Source organism: Pinus tabuliformis, chromosome X (assembly GCF_031772625.1).
Source record: "Pinus tabuliformis cultivar Carrire ecotype Pingquan chromosome X, CPIR1, whole genome shotgun sequence".
NCBI lineage: Eukaryota > Viridiplantae > Streptophyta > Pinopsida > Pinales > Pinaceae > Pinus > Pinus tabuliformis.
Genome location: NC_142308.1, coordinates 629,965,039 through 629,986,054, shown reverse-complemented (window position 1 = coordinate 629,986,054; position 21,016 = coordinate 629,965,039). Strand labels below are relative to the sequence as shown.

Here is a 21,016-nt window from a genome sequence, read left to right as displayed (position 1 = left end):
ATCTCACACATATCTCTCTCTCCTCATCTGATTGGGTCATACAATTTCAAGACAGCCTTCCTCTCCTCCACGCATGCAAAGGGTTGACTGCAACTTCTGTTTTCCAGCATTGACCAAAGTTGCAGCAAGTTTGACCAGCGTTGAGCGGGTAGCATTTAACCTTGTTTGACTGCAATTTTTGTGGGAATATTTCTGTTTGGGCAGGCCGCATTCTTTGGCACAGAAACCAAGATTTTCTGTGTTGTTTGACCAGCATTGACCACAGCAAGTTTGACTGTGCGTTGACCAAGTTTGGCCGATTTCTTCAGGACTGTTTTGGGCTGATTTGGACAGTTTTGGAAGCCGAATTGACTAGATTTGACCGAGCTGATTTGGAGGAATAATTATGTTGATTTGACCAGCGTTGACTTTCTGGTTAGGGCATCATGTTGACTGCAGTTTGACTGGACAGATTTCACTGTGTTTGGGCAAGTGAATTTTGTATATTGTACTCTCTCCGCTGAACTTTTGAAGAATAATAAGAAGACTTGATCAAAGAATTTCCCCACATTGGGGTTTTTCCCTGACATCCGCCAAATATTGTGTCCTCTTGTCTTGGCTTGTCTTCTGCATTTTATTTATGTTTTATCTGCATGTACTATCATGTTAATGTGATTGCTAATCTGGAAATTGATATTGGGCTAATAAGGCAAATTGAAGTAAATTGCTCTTAAGCATAGAACATACCATTGTTATCTAAAATTAACAAAAATACTATCACTTGTTATGGCTTCAAATCTAATTAATTATTTTTCATGATGGATAGTTATATTCTTCACAATATTCCAACTATGTTCCCCTATAATTGGTATCTAATTTTTTAGGACTCCTTTGATCAGTTTAGTTTTATGGGTTGTATATTTTAACATATTAGACGGCTCTTGTTATGGCCTCTCCTCGAAAATCTTTATATATTATGGTAGATGTTGTTTTATTTCTTTTTTTTACATGTTCTCTCTTTTTTATAACTTTTCAATCCCTTGTCTCTCTCAAAGGGGAAATTTGGGCTAACAACCACCAGAATGCCATAGGCATATACAGATGTAATTTTGTTCTCTATGCAATAAACTTACTTGCCTTTTTTCTTTGTAAAAAATCAATAAATTTGAGATCTAAGGTAATAAACTACATAATTAAAAATTTTAAAATATTGTAAGATCTGTTGTGATGAACTATTCTAGTGGAATACCCATGACAATTTACAAATAAATAATAGCAGCACGAATTCAACAAATTTACAAAGAATCTGTGTTTCTAACAAGAAGTAACCATTCGCCAAAATAGCGGTGCAAATTCCACCATAAAATCGATAGATGCGCGGATATATTGTAGAGGATCCACGAGTTTCGCAATTGCATGAAAAATCCATAATGATGAAGAAAATTGCAAAAAAATAACAAAAGAAAGAAAGATGAGGAGATATAACATGCTCATCCAATTAGTTGAAAGCCCAAATTTGCTGAAGATTTTAAATAAGGAAGAGTGGTTAACTCTGTCAAATACATTGGTCATATCCAATTTTAGCACCACATCTTTAGTCTCATTCATTTTGTTATTGTTAATGGCTTCTAAATCAACACTATATTGTTGTTTGAAAAATAATTTTCTTGATCAATTTAATTCTTGTTGACATTACTTTGGAAATTATTTTGTAAGAGACATTACAAAGAGAGATTGGACACAACTTGGAGAAGTTCTAAAGATTTCTTTCTTTTGGAATAAGGGTCAAGAAGGATTAGTTAATTTCCCTCCTAGTTTCCCCAACAATCTAGTTTCTTCAATGTAATTAAGCAAGTATTATTGGATTGTATCCCATGCCCTTTTATAGAAAGCAACAAAGAATCCATTAAGGCCTAGAGCCTTATCAAAGTTCACAAAATTGATTATCGTTTTTTAACTCTTCAAGAAATATTGGCATAAGAAAATGCATGGTTTTCATCTTAGACCAAATAAGGAATGTGTTCCAACATCTCCTCCTAAGCTCAAACCATATCAAGTGAAGGTTCAAAATAAAGGCCCTTAAAATGGTCGAAAGCAACTTGCTTAATTTCTCAAGAAGTCAATGGTCTTTGATCCATCAGTAGAAGATATGCCTGAGATGTATTGCAATTCCTTGAAGCATTAGCCACCTTGTTGAAGTATTTGGTGATTTTGTCCCATATTCTCAACCATAATATCTTGAACTTCCTTCAAAAACCATAGTTAACCACTTATATGTCATACACCATTCTTCTTTAGACCCCTATATAGATTGATTTAGGTTCATTGTAGACATGTTTGAATAATTTGTGATTGTAATACAAGATGCATGCTGCAAATCAAGCCTATGAATCATGGGCCTAAGGAGATAATGTGAGAGTGGTAAGGAAGCCTTGGCTTTTAAGGTTAAATTTAATCTAGCTAAGGTTCTCTGAAGGCCATCAAACCTTAGAAATTTGTAAGGCTCAACAGGCACCTGTAATCATAAAACTGGGCTAGAAAACCTAGATGACTTCATAATCCCCTTGTAATGGAAGATAGGACAATATCGCCTTGTGAAAACTTGCATTCAGTGTCCACAAAATAAGGATAAATAATCTTGTAAAGGATTCTTGGACTATAAAATTGTAACTCCATAGACAAGGTTCAATTCTGGCAAGGGAAAAAAGAGGTTCCATCTACGCTTATTCCTAGCAGGGGCAATGTCAACAATGCAAACTCCAAATAGATGACAAGCTAAACAAAAATAAGCTATGTGACTATTATACAAAGCACTTGCTTTATTTTGATGGGGCCTGCCAAGGAACATCATGTTTGTGCAGAGATGGGGTACTTTTTCTTTACAATCATCATTACTTTTCCTTCAAATATGGTGCAGAGCAAGGCACTAATAACAGAGTTCAATTCTTTGCACTTTGAATATTGTTGAATGCTGCAAATTAAGGTATAAGGTAATTGCAGGTGTTGGGGGATTCGAAGTTGCTAATGGACTGGTGTAATGAAAAGTATCATATTACAAACTTGGCTCTAGGCCCTATCATGCACAGAGCAATGGAGGTAAAATCCCAGTTTGATTTTATTTCCTTCTCACACATCTACAGAGATTTTAACACAAAATCAGATTCTCTCTTAAAGAATGTTCTTGCCTTACAGATAGGAACTCTGGTCATTCAATAGTTCAGGGGTGAAGTGGCCTCAACTGAAATTATTTTGCCTATCCCGTGATTATTGAGAAGGGTTGCTCCAGGCTGGTTAGGAATATTGAAAATTATACATGGATAAATGATGAGAATGATAATTCTGCGGACTTTTTTAACAGACTTATTTTGATGTATGGAAGAGTGTAAATAAATAGTGGACAGGGTAGGTTTTGAGAACATTATCATACTTTAGAAGGAGCTATGAGGCTTGTTGATGTATATTTTGATTTCACTCTTGGTATAGCAAATATAAAGATTTTTTCATGGAAAAAAAGCAGGTGCTTTATGAGGTATATGCAAACATGTTCTATAAAAGAAAAAGTTCATGTTCATAATTGGACTGTTCAGTTGTCAACAAGGGCTTGATTGGTTTGTAAAGTGTTGATTTGGGGAAGCATCGGATGTGCTCTAGCCAGGAAATTTGGTGGAGAGGCTAAGGCACATGAGATCTCCAATACCCAAAAAGGGTTTGGGCAGATTCTAAACAGTTTGGGAGATATTAAAATAATTAATATTTTTAATGGAATCCCTAAGTCTAAGTCTAAACTTAGGGAAATTAAAATATTAATGTGAATTAATATAAAACTGTGTTAGAATGGTCCAAAAGTCATGGATCAAGCCAGATCTAATCTTAGCCGTTGCTTAGAGACTTCATCTCGGCCGTTGATTTGTCAACGAGAAAAGTATAAGAGGAGGCTTGAGGGTCACTTGGAAAACACACCACGAGATCAAGATTTCGACTTTCTGGGGCTGGGTTTGCTGAAAAAGTTGAAAGAGTGATCTGGAGTTGCAGCGGAGGGGTAGTGAATACAGAAGCAGAGACGCAGAGATAGTGTCGGGAACGCTGACGCAGAGGGCAGATGCCGGAACTGCCGAGAACAGTCGAAACTGCCGGGAACTGCTGGAACTGTCGGGAAAGCTAACGTAGAGGGCAGAAGCTGTCGGGAACTGCTGGAACAGCCGGGAACAACCGGAACTGCCGGGAAAGCTGACGCAGAGGGTAGAAGACGGAACTGCCTAGAACAACCGGAACTGTCTAGAAAGCTGACGCAGAGGGTAGAAGCTGGAACTGTCGAGAACAGCCGGAACTGCCGGGAACTACCTGAACTGTCGGGAACGCCGACGCAGAGGGCAAAAGAGGCTAACGCTGGGGTTTTTCGTGGGGCAGATTGGAGCCGAGGAGTTGTGAGAGTGTTTATCCGAGGTTTCAGTCGAAGCATCTGTCTCCGAAGGAGAGGTACTACTGCCGAGATTTTTCTCTATTAGGTGAGCCGGATTTGGCACCCAGATTGTATTCCAAAACTGCTTAATAAATCAAACCCTCAAATAGCTGCACCGGTTTTCCCACATTGGGTTTTTCCAGGGACATTAGTCCAAAAATAACGGTGTTATTTGTGTGCTTATTTTTGTTTCCTTCAGTTGATGACCTGTAATGTGTTGAGCATGTACTTGTGTTTATTTTCAGTATTTACATGGTAAATAGCTTGTTAATTAATCAGAACAAGTAGGAAGGAATAAATCAGAAAGTACATAGACGGTTTCTAACTATTAGACTTAGAAACTTCAACATGGTATCAGAGCATGGTTGCAGATCATAGGAGAACTGAGGACATCAGCCGAGCAAAGCAGCAGCAGCAGAAAACAATCGTCCCGAGTGACAGAAGTTGTTCCTAGCAACAAAACAGCAAGGAAGGGGTGATACAATGCCTGCATCATCAAGTTCGAGCCAAGAAGAGGCTGTGCAGAGGCTGAGGGAGGAAAAGGCAGGCTCACACAGAGCCACGCAAAGGCCAGGAGAGCTGACGCAGTTGGCTTAGGAAGCTAGTTTGTCGGTGTTGGGACTGCACAGAGCCTAGGAGCACTCACCTTCAGGTTGTTGGGGTTTCGGAGGCTGTGGATAAGTTGCAGAGTGGAGCTGGTGGGGTACTGTTGTCAGAACAGTACCTAACAAGGCAAGGCCAAGGAGGAGGGAGTTGCTACCGAGGGTTTCTAGCCAAGAAATCTGAATCAATGGTAAGGTTGCACACAGACTCAGAGTAGGGGGCATCTCGACATCGGTAGAAGGATTTCCAGGAGGGAAATCGAGGCTCAGAGGAAGTCACATTGAGAACTTCTAGGAAGGAAGTAGAAGAGCAGCGAATGGCACTACACGGAGTAAGAGACCAGGACAGACTGGACGGAGCCTCAAACTTCGTAGTCTGGAAGGCCAGAATCTTATCCGTACTTGACAGAAATCGTGTCAAGCACTTCGCCTTGAAGACGATAGCTGTCCCAGTTGACCCAGCTGACAATGACAAGTATGAGGAAGCAATGGCAAGGGCCAATAGTATCATTCTTGACGAGGTCAAGGATCATATAGTACCACATATTGCCGAGAAGAATACAACACGGGAGATGTGGGAGGCCCTGACCAAGTTGTATCAGCATACTTCCGTGCAGAGGAAGATGCTCCTAGAAAATCAGCTGCGGTCATACCAGATGCAGAAGGGAGAACAGATCGACAACTTCCTCGATTGATTGAAGGAGATACCAGATCAGCTGACTTCCATAGGGGCCAGTGGCCACATCAGATCCAGAGTTGATGGTGAGAACAGTCCTGAATGCAGTCTCAGAAAACTAGGAGGTGTTTGTCCAGAGCATACTGGGCAGGGCGACCCTTCCAGATTGGGAGGAAATGTGGGCGGCTCTTCGCCAAGAAGAGATCAAGAGGGTGACCAAGACGAGAAGCAGCAGCAAGGGGATCAGAATCAAGGAGGAGGAGGTGGATGCTGCCCTAGCATCTGAGGGTAAGCAAGAAAAGCAAAAGAAGGACCTCTCCAAGGTCAAATGCTTCCACTGTGGGGAGCTGGGTCATTATGCGACCCAGTGTCCGAGGAAGAAGAGCAACGGAGAGGCTTTCGAGACCAATGCAACACCAGCAAGGGCAGAGAAGGAAGTGGAGACAGATGATGACTATGCCATGAGTGCACACACACCACTTGAGCGAAAGTGGAGAGACATCGTGTTGTAGTCAAGAGGACTACAGAAGATGAGGGGCAAGATCCTTGAGGTACCCAACCTCTTGGATTATACCTGGCTATGGGAGCCCCGTAGAGGAGTAGCAAGACTGGCAGATGTCAGTGGAGACGGATGAGAATGGAGCGGCAGAGAGAGCTACAATGCAGGATTCCTAGGACAATGCGAGGCTAGCAGGCTGCGATAGTGCGGGGCTAGCAGGCTGCAACAGTGCGAGAGGCACAGGAGTGTTGCACCAGTGTAGGAAGGCACGGAGAGGTGTGCAACGGTGATAGATGTAGGGAGTTATTGCAGCAGCGCAGAGGTCAGAGAGGGAGCACTTGTCAGCGACAGAGGGAGTTTCGGCATCAGGAGTGTCTCTAGCCTAATAGAGATGTCAGAGTTAGGAAATCAGTTACTTCTGAGTAACTGAGTTGCAATGCAGCAATTAGCAGTGGCGATGCTATGGGCAGCACGATGCAGCATGATGAGAGGGGATGCAGTGCAGACGCAGCAGTGGCAATGGCAGGGCCATGGGCAGCAGCACGGATGCAGAGGGAGCTGTCGTACAGATGCAGCAGTGGCAGTGGCAGAGCCATGGGTGGCAGTACGAGATGCAGCAGTACAGATGATGGGCAGCAAGCCTAGCATCAGGGACCGATGTCGGATGATCAAAGTAATACTCAGTAAGGAGTATTGCTAGAGCACAGTCCTCGCTAAGAGGGAGTGTTGATTTGGGGTAGCATCAGATGTGCTTTGGTGGAGAGGCTGAGGCACATGAGATCTCCAATACCCAGAAAGGGTTTGGGCAGATTCTAAACAGTTTGGGAGATATTAAAATAATTAATATTTTTAATGGAGTCCCTAAGTCTAAACTTAGGGAAATTAAAATATTAATGTGAATTAATATAAAACTGTGTTAGAATGGTCCAAAAGTCATGGATCAAGCCATATCTAATCTTAGCCATTGATTAGGGACTTCATCTCGGTCTTTGATTTGTCAACGAGAAAAGTATAAGAGGAGGCTTGAGGGTCACTTGGAAAACACACCAAGAGACCAAGATTTCGACTTTCTGGGGCTGGGTTTGCTGTGAAAATTGAGAGAGTGATCTAGAATTGCAGCTGAGGGACAGTGAATACAGAAGCAGAGACGCAAAGATGGTGCCGGGAACTGCCAGGAAAGCTGACATAGAGGGTAGACGCTGGAACTGACAGGAACTGCCAGAACTGCCGAGAAAGTTGACGTAGAGGGCAGAAGCTGGAACTGTCGGGAACAACCAGAACTGCAAAGAAAGCTGACGCAGAGGGCAGAAGCCGGAACTACTGGGAACAGCTGAAACTACCGGGAACTCCCAGAACTACCGAGAAAGCTGATGCAGAGGGCAGAAGAGGCTGACGCTAGGGGTTTTCGTGGAGCAGATTGGAGCTAAGGAGTTGCCGGAGTGTTTATCTGGGCTTTCAACTGGAGCATTTGTCTCCAAAGGAGAGGTACTACTGCCGAGATTTTTCTCTGTTGGGTGAGCCGGATTTGGCACCCAAATTGTATTCTGAAACTGCTTAATAAATCAAACCCTCAGATAGCTGCACCGGTTTTCCTGCATTTGGGTTTTTCCGGGGACATTAGTCCAAAAATAACAGTGTCATTTATGTGCTTGTTTCTGTTTCCTTCAGTTGATGATCTGTAATGCGTTGAGCATGTATGTTAATTTTAGGTATGTTCTATGCTTAGAGCAATTTATTTCAATTTTCACAGTTAGCTCCATATCTTTTCCAAATTAACAATCACATCAGCATTAAAGTAAACTGCAAATAGAACATAAACATAAATCGCAGAAGACAAGCCAAGACAAGAGGACACAAGATGTGGCGCTAGCCAGGGACAAACCCCAATGTGGGGAAACCCTTGATCAATTTTTCTTATATGTTCTTCAATAGTTCAGCAGAGAGAGAGAGAGATAGTACGTTTACAACAAAAGTCAACACTTTGACTTATCTAGATAAGAGCATAGATCATCTCTAAGAAGATGATACATGAGATCAGTTGAAGACATGCTGCTTCAACTAATTCTCCGAGGTGACTCCTTCACCTATCGTTGTGCTGCATTTCATCATCATGCTGCACCTCATCGCGCTGCACCATGCTGCACCCATCATCACTATGCTGCATCTCATCACACTTCATTAACCATGATTGTACCCATCACTGTACTGCATTATGTGCCATTGTTGCACCATGTTGCCATCCTGACCTATGTGTTGGTTGCGCCTTGCTTGCTTGTTGTCCCTTGTTTGCGTGTTGTCCCTAGCATGCTTGTTGTCCTTAGCATGCTTGTTGTTGCATGCTAGTTGTCCCTTGCATGCTAGCTGTAACATTGCATGCTTGGTGTATTTGCTGCTAGGTACCATACAACTATCCCAATGTTAGTTAGTTATCCCTTGCATGCTTCTCTCCTTCAGAGACAGATGCTCCGACTGTTTTGGCAATTCCTGGCAGTTCCGGCTGTTCCCGACAGTTCCAGCAATTTCGGTTGTTCCCAGCAGTTCCGGCAGTCCCGACAGTTCCGGCTTTTCCAACAATTCCGGTAGTTTCGGCATTTCCAGCTTTTCCGGCTTTTCCGGCAGTTCCGGCTTTTTCGGCTTCTCCAACAGTTCCGACTTTTTCGGCTTTTCCGACAGTTCCGGCTTTTCCGGCTTTTCTGGCTTTTCCGATTTTTCCGACAGTTCTGGCTTTTCCCGCATTTCCGGCTTTTCCGGCAGTTTCGACTTTCTGCCCTCTGGCAGGGCAATGTTAGTCCTTAGGATCTCTCCTCCTACTAAAACCCAAAGACAAGTAGAGAGAGGAAGAGATCCCAAGTGTGTTGAAATGACTTGAAGGCCACCTCTATTTATACTAAAACGTTGAGCATATGTGGGGTTTATTTGGTTGTTGGCCGACCTTGACGAATTGTCATATAACGCAAATAAATTCATAACTCCATGAATACTTATCGGAATCGGATGATCTTTAGATCAATCCTACACCTCTCGATGAGAGAGATCCAAGAAAAATATCAGCTACCATAAATAAGATGACCCACATGGAGTTTGGCCCTAGTTGCCAATTTTAACACTCCCTCTCAACTAGGGAGAACTCCATCCGTTGATCCATATGTCCGATTGTACTATCTCTACCATCAGTGCCCTGTACTGCTCTGATCTGCTGAGCTCTGCTCTGCTTTGATCTGCTCAACTCAGCTCTGCTTTGCTCTACTCTGCTGAACCATGAAGAAGAAGAATTGATCAAGAATGTCTCATACCATTCTCTACTGACCCGAAGTCAATTTCATCTGAAGAGAGTGTGTCACATCACTCTTGCTTACCCGAAGTCAGTTTTGTTGATCCCAGATCAATATCACAAGAGAGTGTCTCAAACCACTCATACTAATCCCAAATCAATGTCACAAGAGAGTGTCTCAAACCACTCATACTGATCCCAGATCAATGGAGGTCATCCTAGCATAGGGAGTACACTAGATACGGCAATGCGTCCATCGATAGTACTACTATGGTCCCTATCCTCATTTCTCTGCTCATTGATCAGATGAGAGGTACTTCCCATGAGTCCCAGAATGCATGGGTAGGATGCCTCGACAGGAGAACTAATCATCATGTGCACAAGAGAACGAATCATCTTGTCAGTGGATGCCACGAAGAACTAATCATCCTCGCCCACTGGAGAACTAATCATCCTGTTCCACAGTCACCACGAAGAACAAATCATCCTGGCTCAAAGCAGAACTAATCATCATGTTCCATAGTCGCCATAGAGAACAAATCATCCTGGCCCACAGGAGAACTAATCATCCTATTCCACAGTTGCCACGAGAGAACTAATCATCCCAGCCCACAAGAGAACTAATCATCTTGTTCCACAGTTGCCATAGGAGAACTAATCATCCCGGCCCATAGAAGAACTAATCACCTGTTCATAGTGCACCACTTGGGGAGGGTGAGTCGCCTTATGGTCGTATGTTGCTCCAGTAAATACCCCAAGCCCCCCAGAGCTCCCAGAGCTCAATGCATGTAACATGCAGGACCCTTATAAGAAGGTCCCTCAACGACTCCAAGTCGTTCGGGAAAGTCACAGATTTGATCTTTCCCCAGGGCTTTGACAAAATGTCTGCGACCTGTACATCAGTCTCAATGCGATGGAGCCTCCTCGCTCATCGACTTACCATATCGCAAATAAGGCAGTGTCTGATGTCGATCTGCTGGTTGTCACAGAGAATCGCAGTGGTATTCATCATGTGTACAAACAGCGCACTTAAGAGTTTCTGCAACCATGCAGCTTCACACGAGATCATACTCGTAGCTATGTATTTGGTCTCGGCAGTGCTTATAGCAACCGACTTCTGCTTCCTGCTCATCCATGATATCGAAGCAGAATCCAAAGAGAACCAGCACTGAGAAGTGCTCTAGTGATCCTCCACACTGCCTGCCCAGTCAGCATTCAAATAATCATGCAGTTTCATATTTCCAACAGTGTATCTCAATCCATGAGAGATTGTGCCTCGAAGATATCTCAGAAGATTCTTGGCACCAATCCAGTGAGGCTCAACCAAATATGAGCTCACCATGCTAACTGCAAAACATATGTCCGGACAGAAGTTCACCAAGAACATCAACGCAAATGAGTTTATGAAACTCAGAGGCATTTCCCAAATCTGGTCTGACATCACTACCATATAACTTCTGAAAGTTAAGATCCTCGAGGTAGTCACAGGCTTGCAGTTTATCATTCCACATCCAAAATCCAACTTCCTCTTCTGCAAATGAGAGGGTCAGCACCTGTCAGAAATAGGTCGTCCTCATAAGGTGCCGGTATGAGAGATCTATCATCCACAACCTTCGGGTAATGGTTTGGATCGATTTCACTCCTAGTGAATCTCAGCTTCATCAGACAGCGATCAATCCTCTCATACTACACCCGGGGTGTTTTGCTTCAAGCCATAGAGGGCTTTCTTCCACATGTATACATGTGATTCCCGATCATGAATCTCAAACTCCTCAGGTTATTCCAAACCTATGGACCTACTGCATGAGGGGAATGGTCCCCTTATAATATTTTCCTTCGGTACATCTCAAACATGTACCTTCATGCTCTACTTGAATTCAGACATCCCTATCACCATTTGACTCACATCAGGTAGGGCCCCATAAGTAGACCTCCAGTGTTATAGATGTGATATGTCAATTGACATGATCCCCAATGGACCATCCTGCAACTTGGTGTAAATTGCCAACCCTAAACCCATGAGAAAAAGCATCTTTGAAAATTATATTTTTTAACATGTACCTTTCCATCAATGAATGCCACCCTGAAACCTTTGACTTCCATTTCCGAGATGGACACCAGGTTCTTCTTGCGATCACGTACATAAAAGAGATTCTATAAATGAATCGAGTTACCCTTTTTCAATTGAGAGTTAACATTCCCTACACCCTTTCCGAGATAGGTGGCATCGGCTTCAAGTATAATCCCACAATTGTTTCCATCTCCACCAAATTAGAGAGTGCACCCATCTATCCGATGAAGTGCCTTGAAGCACTACAATCTATAAGCCAGATTCCCAAAGAATTTGAAGGAGATGGCCAATACAAGATAACGCTTCTTTATCTTATCAGAAACAACATTTGATTCTTCACACCTGGGGTTCCTTGCTTTCTATGAAGGGTCGTCCATTTCCTTGATGACCTGCATTACCTGTCATTCCTTTGATCATTGAAGATGTCCCTGGAATGATTGTTATCATCATCAAGTGATGTGTCCCTGCCATTCGGACACTCCTTCTCATAATGGCCGAACTAGTTATCTGCCTTACCTTCCACCCTAAGATCCGGTCTTTCATGAAGTGATCTTTAGGTAGGCCATATTCCGCTGTGCCATTCTGATAATATTCTCTACTTCGACTTCACCCTTGGTGAATTTGAAGAGGGATGACGAATCCACTGATCCTTTTGTCCTCTCCCAACTGTCTTCAGTGGTTTCTCTTTCACTCTTGCTTGGGCATTGTCTTCACCTCAGCTCTAATACCATGTTAGTTTTAGGTATGTTCTATGCTTAGAGAAATTTATTTCAATTTTCGTAGTTAGCTCCATATCTTTTCCAGATTAGTAATCACATCAGCATTAAAGTAAACTGCAAATAGAACATAAACATAAATTGCAGAAGACAAGCCAAGACAAGAGGACACGAGATGTGGCGCTAGCCAGCGACAAACCCCAATGTGGGGAAACCCTTGATCAATTCTTCTTATATGTTCTTCAATAGTTCAACAGAGAGAGAAAGAGATAGTACGTTTACAACAGAAGTCAACACTTTGACTTATCTAGATAAGAGCATAGATCATCTCTAGGAAGATGATACATGAGATCAGTTAAAGACATGCTGCTTCAACTAATTCTCCGAGGTGACTCCTTCACCTATCGTTGTGCTGCATTTCATCATCATGTTGCACCTCATCGCGTTGTACCATGTTGCACCATCATCACTATGCAGCATCTCATCACGCTTCATTAATCATGACTATGCCCATCACTGTACTGCATTATGTGTCATTGTTGCACCATGTTGCCATCCTGACCTATGTGTTGGTTGCACCTTGCTTACTTGTTGTCCCTTGCTTGCTTGTTGTCCCTAGCATGCTTGTTGTTGCATGCTAGTTGTCCCTAGCATGCTTGTTGTTGCATGCTAGTTGTCCCTTGCATGCTAGCTGTAACATTGCATGTTTGGTGTATTTGTTGCTAAGTACCATACAACTATCCCAATGTTAGTTAGTTGTCCCTTGCATGCTTCTCTCCTTCGGAGACAGATGCTCTAGCTGTTTTGGCAGTTCCCGGCAGTTCCGGCTGTTCCCAACAGTTCCAGCAATTTCGATTGTTCCCAACAGTTCCAGCAGTCCTCGCAGTTCCAGCTTTTCCGGCAGTTCCGGTAGTTTTGACATTTTCGGCTTTTCCGGCTTTTCTGGCTTTTCTGGCAATTCCGGCTTTTCGGCTTTTTCGGTAGTTCCGGCTTTTCCAGCAGTTCCGACTTTTCCGGCTTTTTCCGCAGTTCTAGCTTTTCCGACAATTCCGGCAGTTCCGGCTTTTCCGGCTTTATGCCCTCTGGATCAAGGTAACATTATTCCTTAGGATCTCTCCTCCTACTAAAACCCAAAGACAAGTAGACAGAGGAAGAAATCCCAAGTGTGTTGTAATGACTTGAAAGCCACCTCTATTTATACTAAAACGTTGAGCACATGTGGGGTTTATTTGGTTGCTGGTCGACCTTGACGAATTGTCTTATAACACAAATAAATTCATAGCTCCATGAATACTTATCGGAATTGGATGATCCTTAGATCAATCCTACACCTCTCAATGAGAGGGATCCAAGATAAATATCAGCTGCCATAAATAAGATGACTCACATGGAGTTTGACCCTAGTTGCCAATTTTAACGATGTACTTGTGTTTATTTTCAGTGTTTACATGGTAAATAACTTGTTAATTAATCAGAACAACTTGGAAGGAATAAATCAGAAAGTACATGGAGGGTTTCTAACCGTTAGGCTTAGAAACTTCAACATAAAGTGGGGTCATTGCCATTTCCCCCACCAAGTTTCAAATCCCTTCAAGTACATGGTCACCCCTCATGGGTCAGCAAACTGTTATTGCACACAAGTCCTCGGTGATTCTGGCAAAATAGATACCCCCAGTCACATCTGCTTAGTCAAAGGATGGCTTTCATAGCATGTGAGACATATCCACTTCATTGTAATATCCAATACTAGACAGTGCTGCTTGCTTTTGTTGATCAGAAGCTTCTATCAACAATAACAAGAATACCAAAAAAAGGACTATTACGTGATTATCATCAGTTTTAATGAATGAATAATTGGTAAGATAAACTCAATCCTATAAACACCCAAAGGAATAAGTTTGGAAGTTTAGCAAAGCTGATATTCATGACATAGGCTGATAGAACCTACCGAGCTAATGTGACTAGCTACCATGCAATTCTCATTATTGTCTTGTAGGATCCAAGCCCTTACTTAGAAGAGACTAGCTACCATGCATATTTCATGATTGGCTTGTAGGATTCAAGCTCTTATTTAGAAGAGACCCTGTAAGCTGTTAATTAAGAACTCTTTTAAGGATGGACAGCAATGCAGGTAAAATTAGAAAGTCCAGAATAAAATTAAAGAACTGCCAAGTCAAAGTGGGATAGCAGATGGCACAATAACTAAAATAATTATAAATTAAATTCAGATTTATCATTAACCAACACTTACACATATTGCTGCTTCTTTCTGGGAGGAATACAGTTGAACTAGAATACAAATTTTCAGCGATTTCAACAATCTTAACCACATGGTTGTTGACGGTCAAATACTATGGTTATGCATAACAAAACTAAAACATGAAACCCTCGCATAAACATGTCAGACCTCTTCAAATCAGACAGATTTCACTAAAGCAATATATATAGCAATCTATGCTACCTCTAATCTACACATCTATTTGTTAATCAACTTTAGGGCCATCAATCCCTCTTTATTTTGAACGAAAACTACTCTTTTCCAGGGAACACTCTCTATTGACAAATTTCAGAGATATTAAAAACAGTAACTAACCTCAGGCTCACTGCCATCAGAATTGAATATTCGCATGGAGTAGTCGGTGTCATTAACTCCAGGCATAGCAAAAATGACGCCATCAGCCCCAACTCCAAAATTTCGGTCACACAATTTGATAGCCTGCTCCGGAGATATTTTAGGCTCCATGGAATCTCTATTGTCGACCTGCATAGCAAGACGATCATGAGCCCAGAAACACTATCAGAAAGAAGCCATTTTGAGGGCACATTAATCCACCCCTGTCATCCCAGCCTGTGGTATGCGCACAATGCACATAATATTCTGATAGAGAGCATTGTGTGTGAAAATGCAATGTGTTAACCACCATAGCAAACCCATGCGGCCCCTTGCAAGAACACAAATTTGCAACTACAAGGATAACATACAATGACCAGGCCAGACAAATATGCAAAAGGGACCTTAGCCTTTCTGAACAGACATGCTGGGGTACATTATGCCTACAATGTGTGTGCTTGTGAGAACCCCGTGGGGATTGATCCTGTGACCCTAGTGCCTAACCTAACAAATGTCTATCAGACATTAACCATTAGACACCACCCAATTCCAAATTGCGTCCCCTCTCCATGGGCTGCACTACTATGTTGAAGTTGATCACTATAGTTTACACTAATATAACAATAGACCCAACCCAAAAACCAGCATATCATTCCTCTGACACAACAATCCTAAAACTTACTTTAGCATAACAGTTTGTGGAAAGCAGCCCTTACTTTGCCCTCTTCTGATAAGTTACAGCAGCTATTACATAGCCCTTACTTACCCTGCCCTCTTCTGATAAGTTACAGCAGCTATTACATAGCCCTTACTTACTGTGCCTTCTTCTGATAAGTTACAGCAGCTACTAAATAGCCCTTACTTACTCTGCCCTCTTCTGATAAGTTACAGGAGCTATTGACATATATAGAAAGTAATTTATACATACCAAGATAAAGTCGTTGCCTAGGCCATGATACTTCACAAAATGCAGCACGTCCTTCTGTAAAGCATCCATATTTCCCCAATCACACTAAAATATAATCACGGAAATCATTCAGTAATTTAAATTTTATTATCTAAAGATGAAGCATACATCCCTACCTTATAATTAGAATCCGCAGGAAAACCTGTAAATGATCCTTTGTTGCTGACGCCACTCAGCATGGTGTTCGAACACGAGATGTATGGCGCTGTAGGTCGTGCGATAAGTGGTGTTGAAGGCAGATAAAGGCGCCTGCCTGATGTGACACTGCAAATATCATTCAGCAGGGGGAGCGAAGAAGAAGACGGACCATTAGATTTAGCTGGCTGCAAGGAGGATATTCTCGATATAGCCAGGGAATAGGCATTTGCAATTGCCATTGTGAGTCAATAAGTGCAAGAGGAGCGTTGCGGCGGATGAACACTGACCACTGCGTGGGAATCACCAGATGAATAAAGCGCCCAAAAAGTGAGCGACACGAACGCACAAAGCTCAGACACCATGCTTGTGTCTAAACGCTTTATAGTTCATTTTCTGTAGTATTAAAATGTTGCTCAGTCCTGTTCTGTAATTTTAAAATGTTGCAAAGGCACGTGATGAAATGATACTTCTAAATAAGTCAATTAGGGATTTAATACAAATTGAGATTCATTTTTCTTTAACCTTTGTAATATTATTTGATTTAAAAATTAATGGGGATGCTAGAGTTTTTTTAAATATTGGGAAAATGTATAAGTTGTGATTTATTATTAGCAAAGACCGGTTGAGTTATTATTGTTATTGAAGAAAATCATGTTAGTGATGTGATCTTTGATGGTGCAGGGTTTCACTCTTCCTCACTCTTCTCGCTTAGTGTCGGGTCATTACCATGTTTCTTTGTATCTTATAAAAATGAGTTTTTAATAAGGGAAAGCAATTTAAGAGTATATTTCAGAGTTTATTATAAAAAAATTATTATAAAAATAATATTTTTTTATAAACGTTATTTATGTAATTGTTTTTAGTTTGGGAGAAAGAATTAATATTTTTCCATGTGATTTTCGAGAAAATTTTAATCATTAAATCATGAAGCATAGAAGCATCCAATCTGAGAATTAATATTGTTTCTTATTAGTCAAAAGTTCATTTTCTTTTATACTAAAAAAAATTGGTTAACAATCCAAGACTAAAAATATTTGACAAGAATAAAAGTCTACTCCTTCCTCGCCACTCATAAATTATTTTAAATGATATGCTTTCTATAATAAGATTAATATTTTACTGAGTTAGTCATGAGGAGGAGGGAGAACTGATGGCGACCACATGCGAGGGTTTCGAGCGCGAAGGGTTTGGTTAAGGTAGGGTTTCTTGTTTACTCTACAGTATTCTATGACTGCACGACACTTTCGACAACCGCATCCACCGGGCGCCCCTTCCACCTTTCGATTTTTCGGTCGTTTCTGTTATTCCGCGCGAGAGGCTCCTGTTAACAAGATAGGGTTTACAAGCCGCCACCTTCCGGTTACTAGTCGTCACGGTTGTATCTACTCGGTCCGTTTCTCTTTCGGTAAACTGCATTCCGAGGTGTCTGTCGTTCCGAGCTTATTGCTGGCAATATGGAGGACCACAAAGCAGTTGACTACTCTGAAGACCCATTGGAAGGGGTTTCCATCTAGCGCACCCCCTATTCCACATCACAAGGTATGTACAGCTCTGGTCTCTCGAAAAATTTGAATTCGTTTTCCACCGGGGAGCTGTCGCGGCCTTATCCCGTGATTCTTCCGGATATTCCCCCCACCTGGCCTGCTCTTTCCACGCCTCCTCACTCTCCGGCTACCCTCGGGTTTGTGGCGGGTTGTATTAACCCTAACCCTTGTTCTGTCCCCCTTTCTGATTCTGTTTCGTGGACATCTTCAGCTGCACCGACAACCATTAACCCATTTTTCGCCTCCTCGTTTACTGGTACTCCTTCGGGCAGCTTCACTCATATTCCCCCACTCTCTCGTCCGCTTAATTTCCCCGGAGGCCGCGATTTACCCTCATCATCAAACCCTAACCCTTCTCCCAATTTTGGTACCGCCCCGCTTTCGAATCGAGCTCGGAACCCTCCTCCGACTTCTGGCCCTAAGAAGAAATACCGATGCTTCAAGTCCAAAGCTGACGACATCTTTCTCAAACTTGAGGAGGACATCCAGTGGGGCGAAATCATCGATTTTGCAGACAGGGTCCTGGTGGGTCGCATCAGGGGACGGAACTACTCGGCTACACGCTTGAAGACCTGGGCCACTGAAGTTTGGGGACATCATCTGGTGGACATCCCCTTCGTGCAAACTTTTGTGAGAGGATGGTTTGCGTTAAGGTTCGCTCGTGCCGACCATACAAATTGGGTCTTGTCCTCTTACTGGCACTTCGAACACGCTCTGGTTCTCCTTAAGCGTTGGACTCCCATGTTCGACCCCGAAACTGAGCAGATTGGTATAGGGCCTGTATGGGTTCGGCTTCCAGGTCTTCCATTACAGTATTGGTCTGAAGACATCTTCAGAAGAATTGGGAATGCAATTGGCACTTACATGGATTATGACAAATCCTATCTTCACACCGGTATGATGGCTTACGCCCGCCTTCTCATCAACCTGGACACCAGGGGTGGACTACAAGAATATATTACTATACAATGGAGGGACACGGCACGCAAGCAGATAATAGACTATGAAGGAATCCCATATAGATGCCAAAGATGTCACAAAGTAGGACATCTATACAGAGATTGTCCACTTCTTCGCAAGGGCAAGGAGCTTGATTAGGAAGGGGATTCAGAGCGACCCCCGCACCTTCCACCTCGGCCACCGACGGAGGAGACTCAGGCGATGCAAAATATGGATGAAGGAGAACCACAAGATCCTTCGGGCACCTCAGTCGAGAACCCTATCCTCTCATCGCTTGCCCCCGCTCAAGAAGATACTGAACAGGAGGGCGATGTTACTACGGGTATGTCTGTCTCTTTGTCCTCTTATATTCCTCCAGATTTATTCAATTTTGAAGGCACTGCACCTCATCATAGCATTTGCACGCCATCTCACTCGTATACTAATCCCTCGGTGGCATCCCACAACTTCACTGACCCCCTTCCCCCTCCCTCTCTTTTTTGCTCCATTCCGACCCCATCTCCTGCCTTATCCCCAAGTATGCCTACTCTGAACACCTCCTCTAACACCGCCCTCCCTGCCCCATCCCCCCCTGCATCCCCTTGATACTCCCTCCGATCCAGATCGAAAGACAGAGGCTCTGATGCTATTGGTCTTGATACTGAATCTGCTCCTGTCCCCCATAAACATTCTCGGGGTCGTCCCTCTCGCATAACCAAAGCTAGACACACTGCTGATGCTGAAGTCGCCATTGGGCGACATCAAACCATCCTCAGGGCCCTTAGAGCGAAGAATGGCCCAGCCCCCCATCCTACATGAAAGTTCTATCATATAACTGCAGGGGTTTTGCTAGTTCACCCAAAAAACTAGCTCTCAGGAGACTGCTTACCCTTTCTCAATCTGACATCATATTTCTGCAAGAGACCCTCTGTCCAGCAGACCCCCTAATCCAGTCTCTCAATTCCTGGATGCCTAACTGGACATTTCAAGCTTTAGATGCATCAGGGAGATCTAGTGGCTTAGCTATTGGGATCCATAATAGAGCATTAAAGATCAGAAACATTTGGGGAGGCAAAGGTTTCAATGGCTTGGATGTTTATGTTCTCTCCATGGAAATGGACATTCGGGTTATCAATGTATATGGCCCATGTTCTGATAGGGCCACCTTTTGGAGAGCCTTACTAGAATCTGATCTATTACAGGAGGACAACATTATACTCAGAGGAGACTTAAACTTCACCATGGGCTTTTGTGAATCGTGGGGGCACTCAGCCCAGGTGGACTCTTTTTCGGATACTATATCCAATCTGTTGGAGGAGCATCATTGGGTAGACATACCCACTGCCAGGTTACAACATACTTGGACTAACAATCGAAGCGGAGATCAGAGCTTGGCCAGAAGATTAGATAGATTTTTTATTAAGGAAACTCTATATAACAGACTTCCACGCATAAGGCAATGGGTCGGATCTGGAGGCATCTCTGACCATCGTCCTATTTTCTTGGAGATGGCCGACATCAATAACAAGATCAAGAGCCCTTTCAAATTCAATTCCTCATGGTTAAAGGACCCCTCCTACATTCAGCTGGTTACTGATTATTGGCAGAACAATCCTATTAGGGATAATGAAAACCTTACTGCAGGTTTTATTAGGAAACTAACCGAGCTCAAGAGAATCTCCAAGCACTGGGCACACCAGAAGCGCATCCGTGATGACCATACTTTGAAGGAGGCTGAGAGGATTATAGCATCATATGAGGACTATTCTGATGGTATCTTCCCTAACCAGGAAAGCAAAGAACATTACACCTCCCTCGTTGCCAAACGATCACAGATTCTGAAGGAAAGAGAAGAAAGCTGGAGGCATCGGAGCAGGGCTATATGGCTTATAGAGGGGGATGACAATACAAAATTCTACCACAAATTTGCCAATGGACGCAAAGCTATCAACACTATATGGGAATTGAGGGATGAACAGAATCAGAATATTACATCACAGAGCCACAGAACACTTCAAAGGCATTTATAGAGCCCCCAGAGAGGCTAATATTCTGGAGATAGTGAGAGTGGCTGAAAAATTCCCCAGATTCGTTCTACAAGAAGATTCTGACGATCTCATAAAGGAAGTGACCATGGAAGAACTAGAAGCCACCATTAAATGGTTTAAGAAAGATAAAAGCCCTGGCCCAGATGGATGGACCATCGAATTTTACATTGCTTTCCTTGATATCCTGGGCAATGATCTTCTCAATATTATTGAGCACTGCAGAAGAAATGGCAGAATATCATCTGCTATCAAATCCACATTCATAGCTCTTATCCCAAAAGCCAACCATCCGGTCTCATTCAATGACTTCAGACCCATATCCCTCTGCAATTGCCTATACAAAATTATTGCCAAGATAATCGCCAATTGTCTGAAGCCTATATTATCTCGCCACATATCCCCTGAACAATTCGCTTTCCTTAATCACAGGCAGATACATGAAGCCATCGCTACCGCTCAGGAGCTCCTACACTCTCTTCATATCAAAAAACAAAAG

The 21,016-nt window shown here is 42.8% G+C and overlaps 1 protein-coding gene across 1 annotated transcript in view; it reads right to left on the bottom strand.

The window, feature by feature from the left end:
* Nucleotides 1–16,401, bottom strand: part of LOC149141575 (diaminopimelate epimerase family protein) — a 253,730-nt gene extending 237,329 nt beyond the window's left edge. The window contains exons 1-3 of the mRNA XM_089448256.1: nt 15,968–16,401; nt 15,813–15,866; nt 14,867–15,034 (exon numbers count right to left, since the gene is read on the bottom strand). Coding sequence (XP_089304382.1) covers nt 14,867–15,034; nt 15,813–15,866; nt 15,968–16,228 — 483 coding nt within the window. The 5' untranslated portion in view covers nt 16,229–16,401. The remainder of the gene's footprint in view (nt 1–14,866; nt 15,035–15,812; nt 15,867–15,967) is intronic.
* Nucleotides 16,402–21,016: the final 4,615 nt, after the last annotated feature.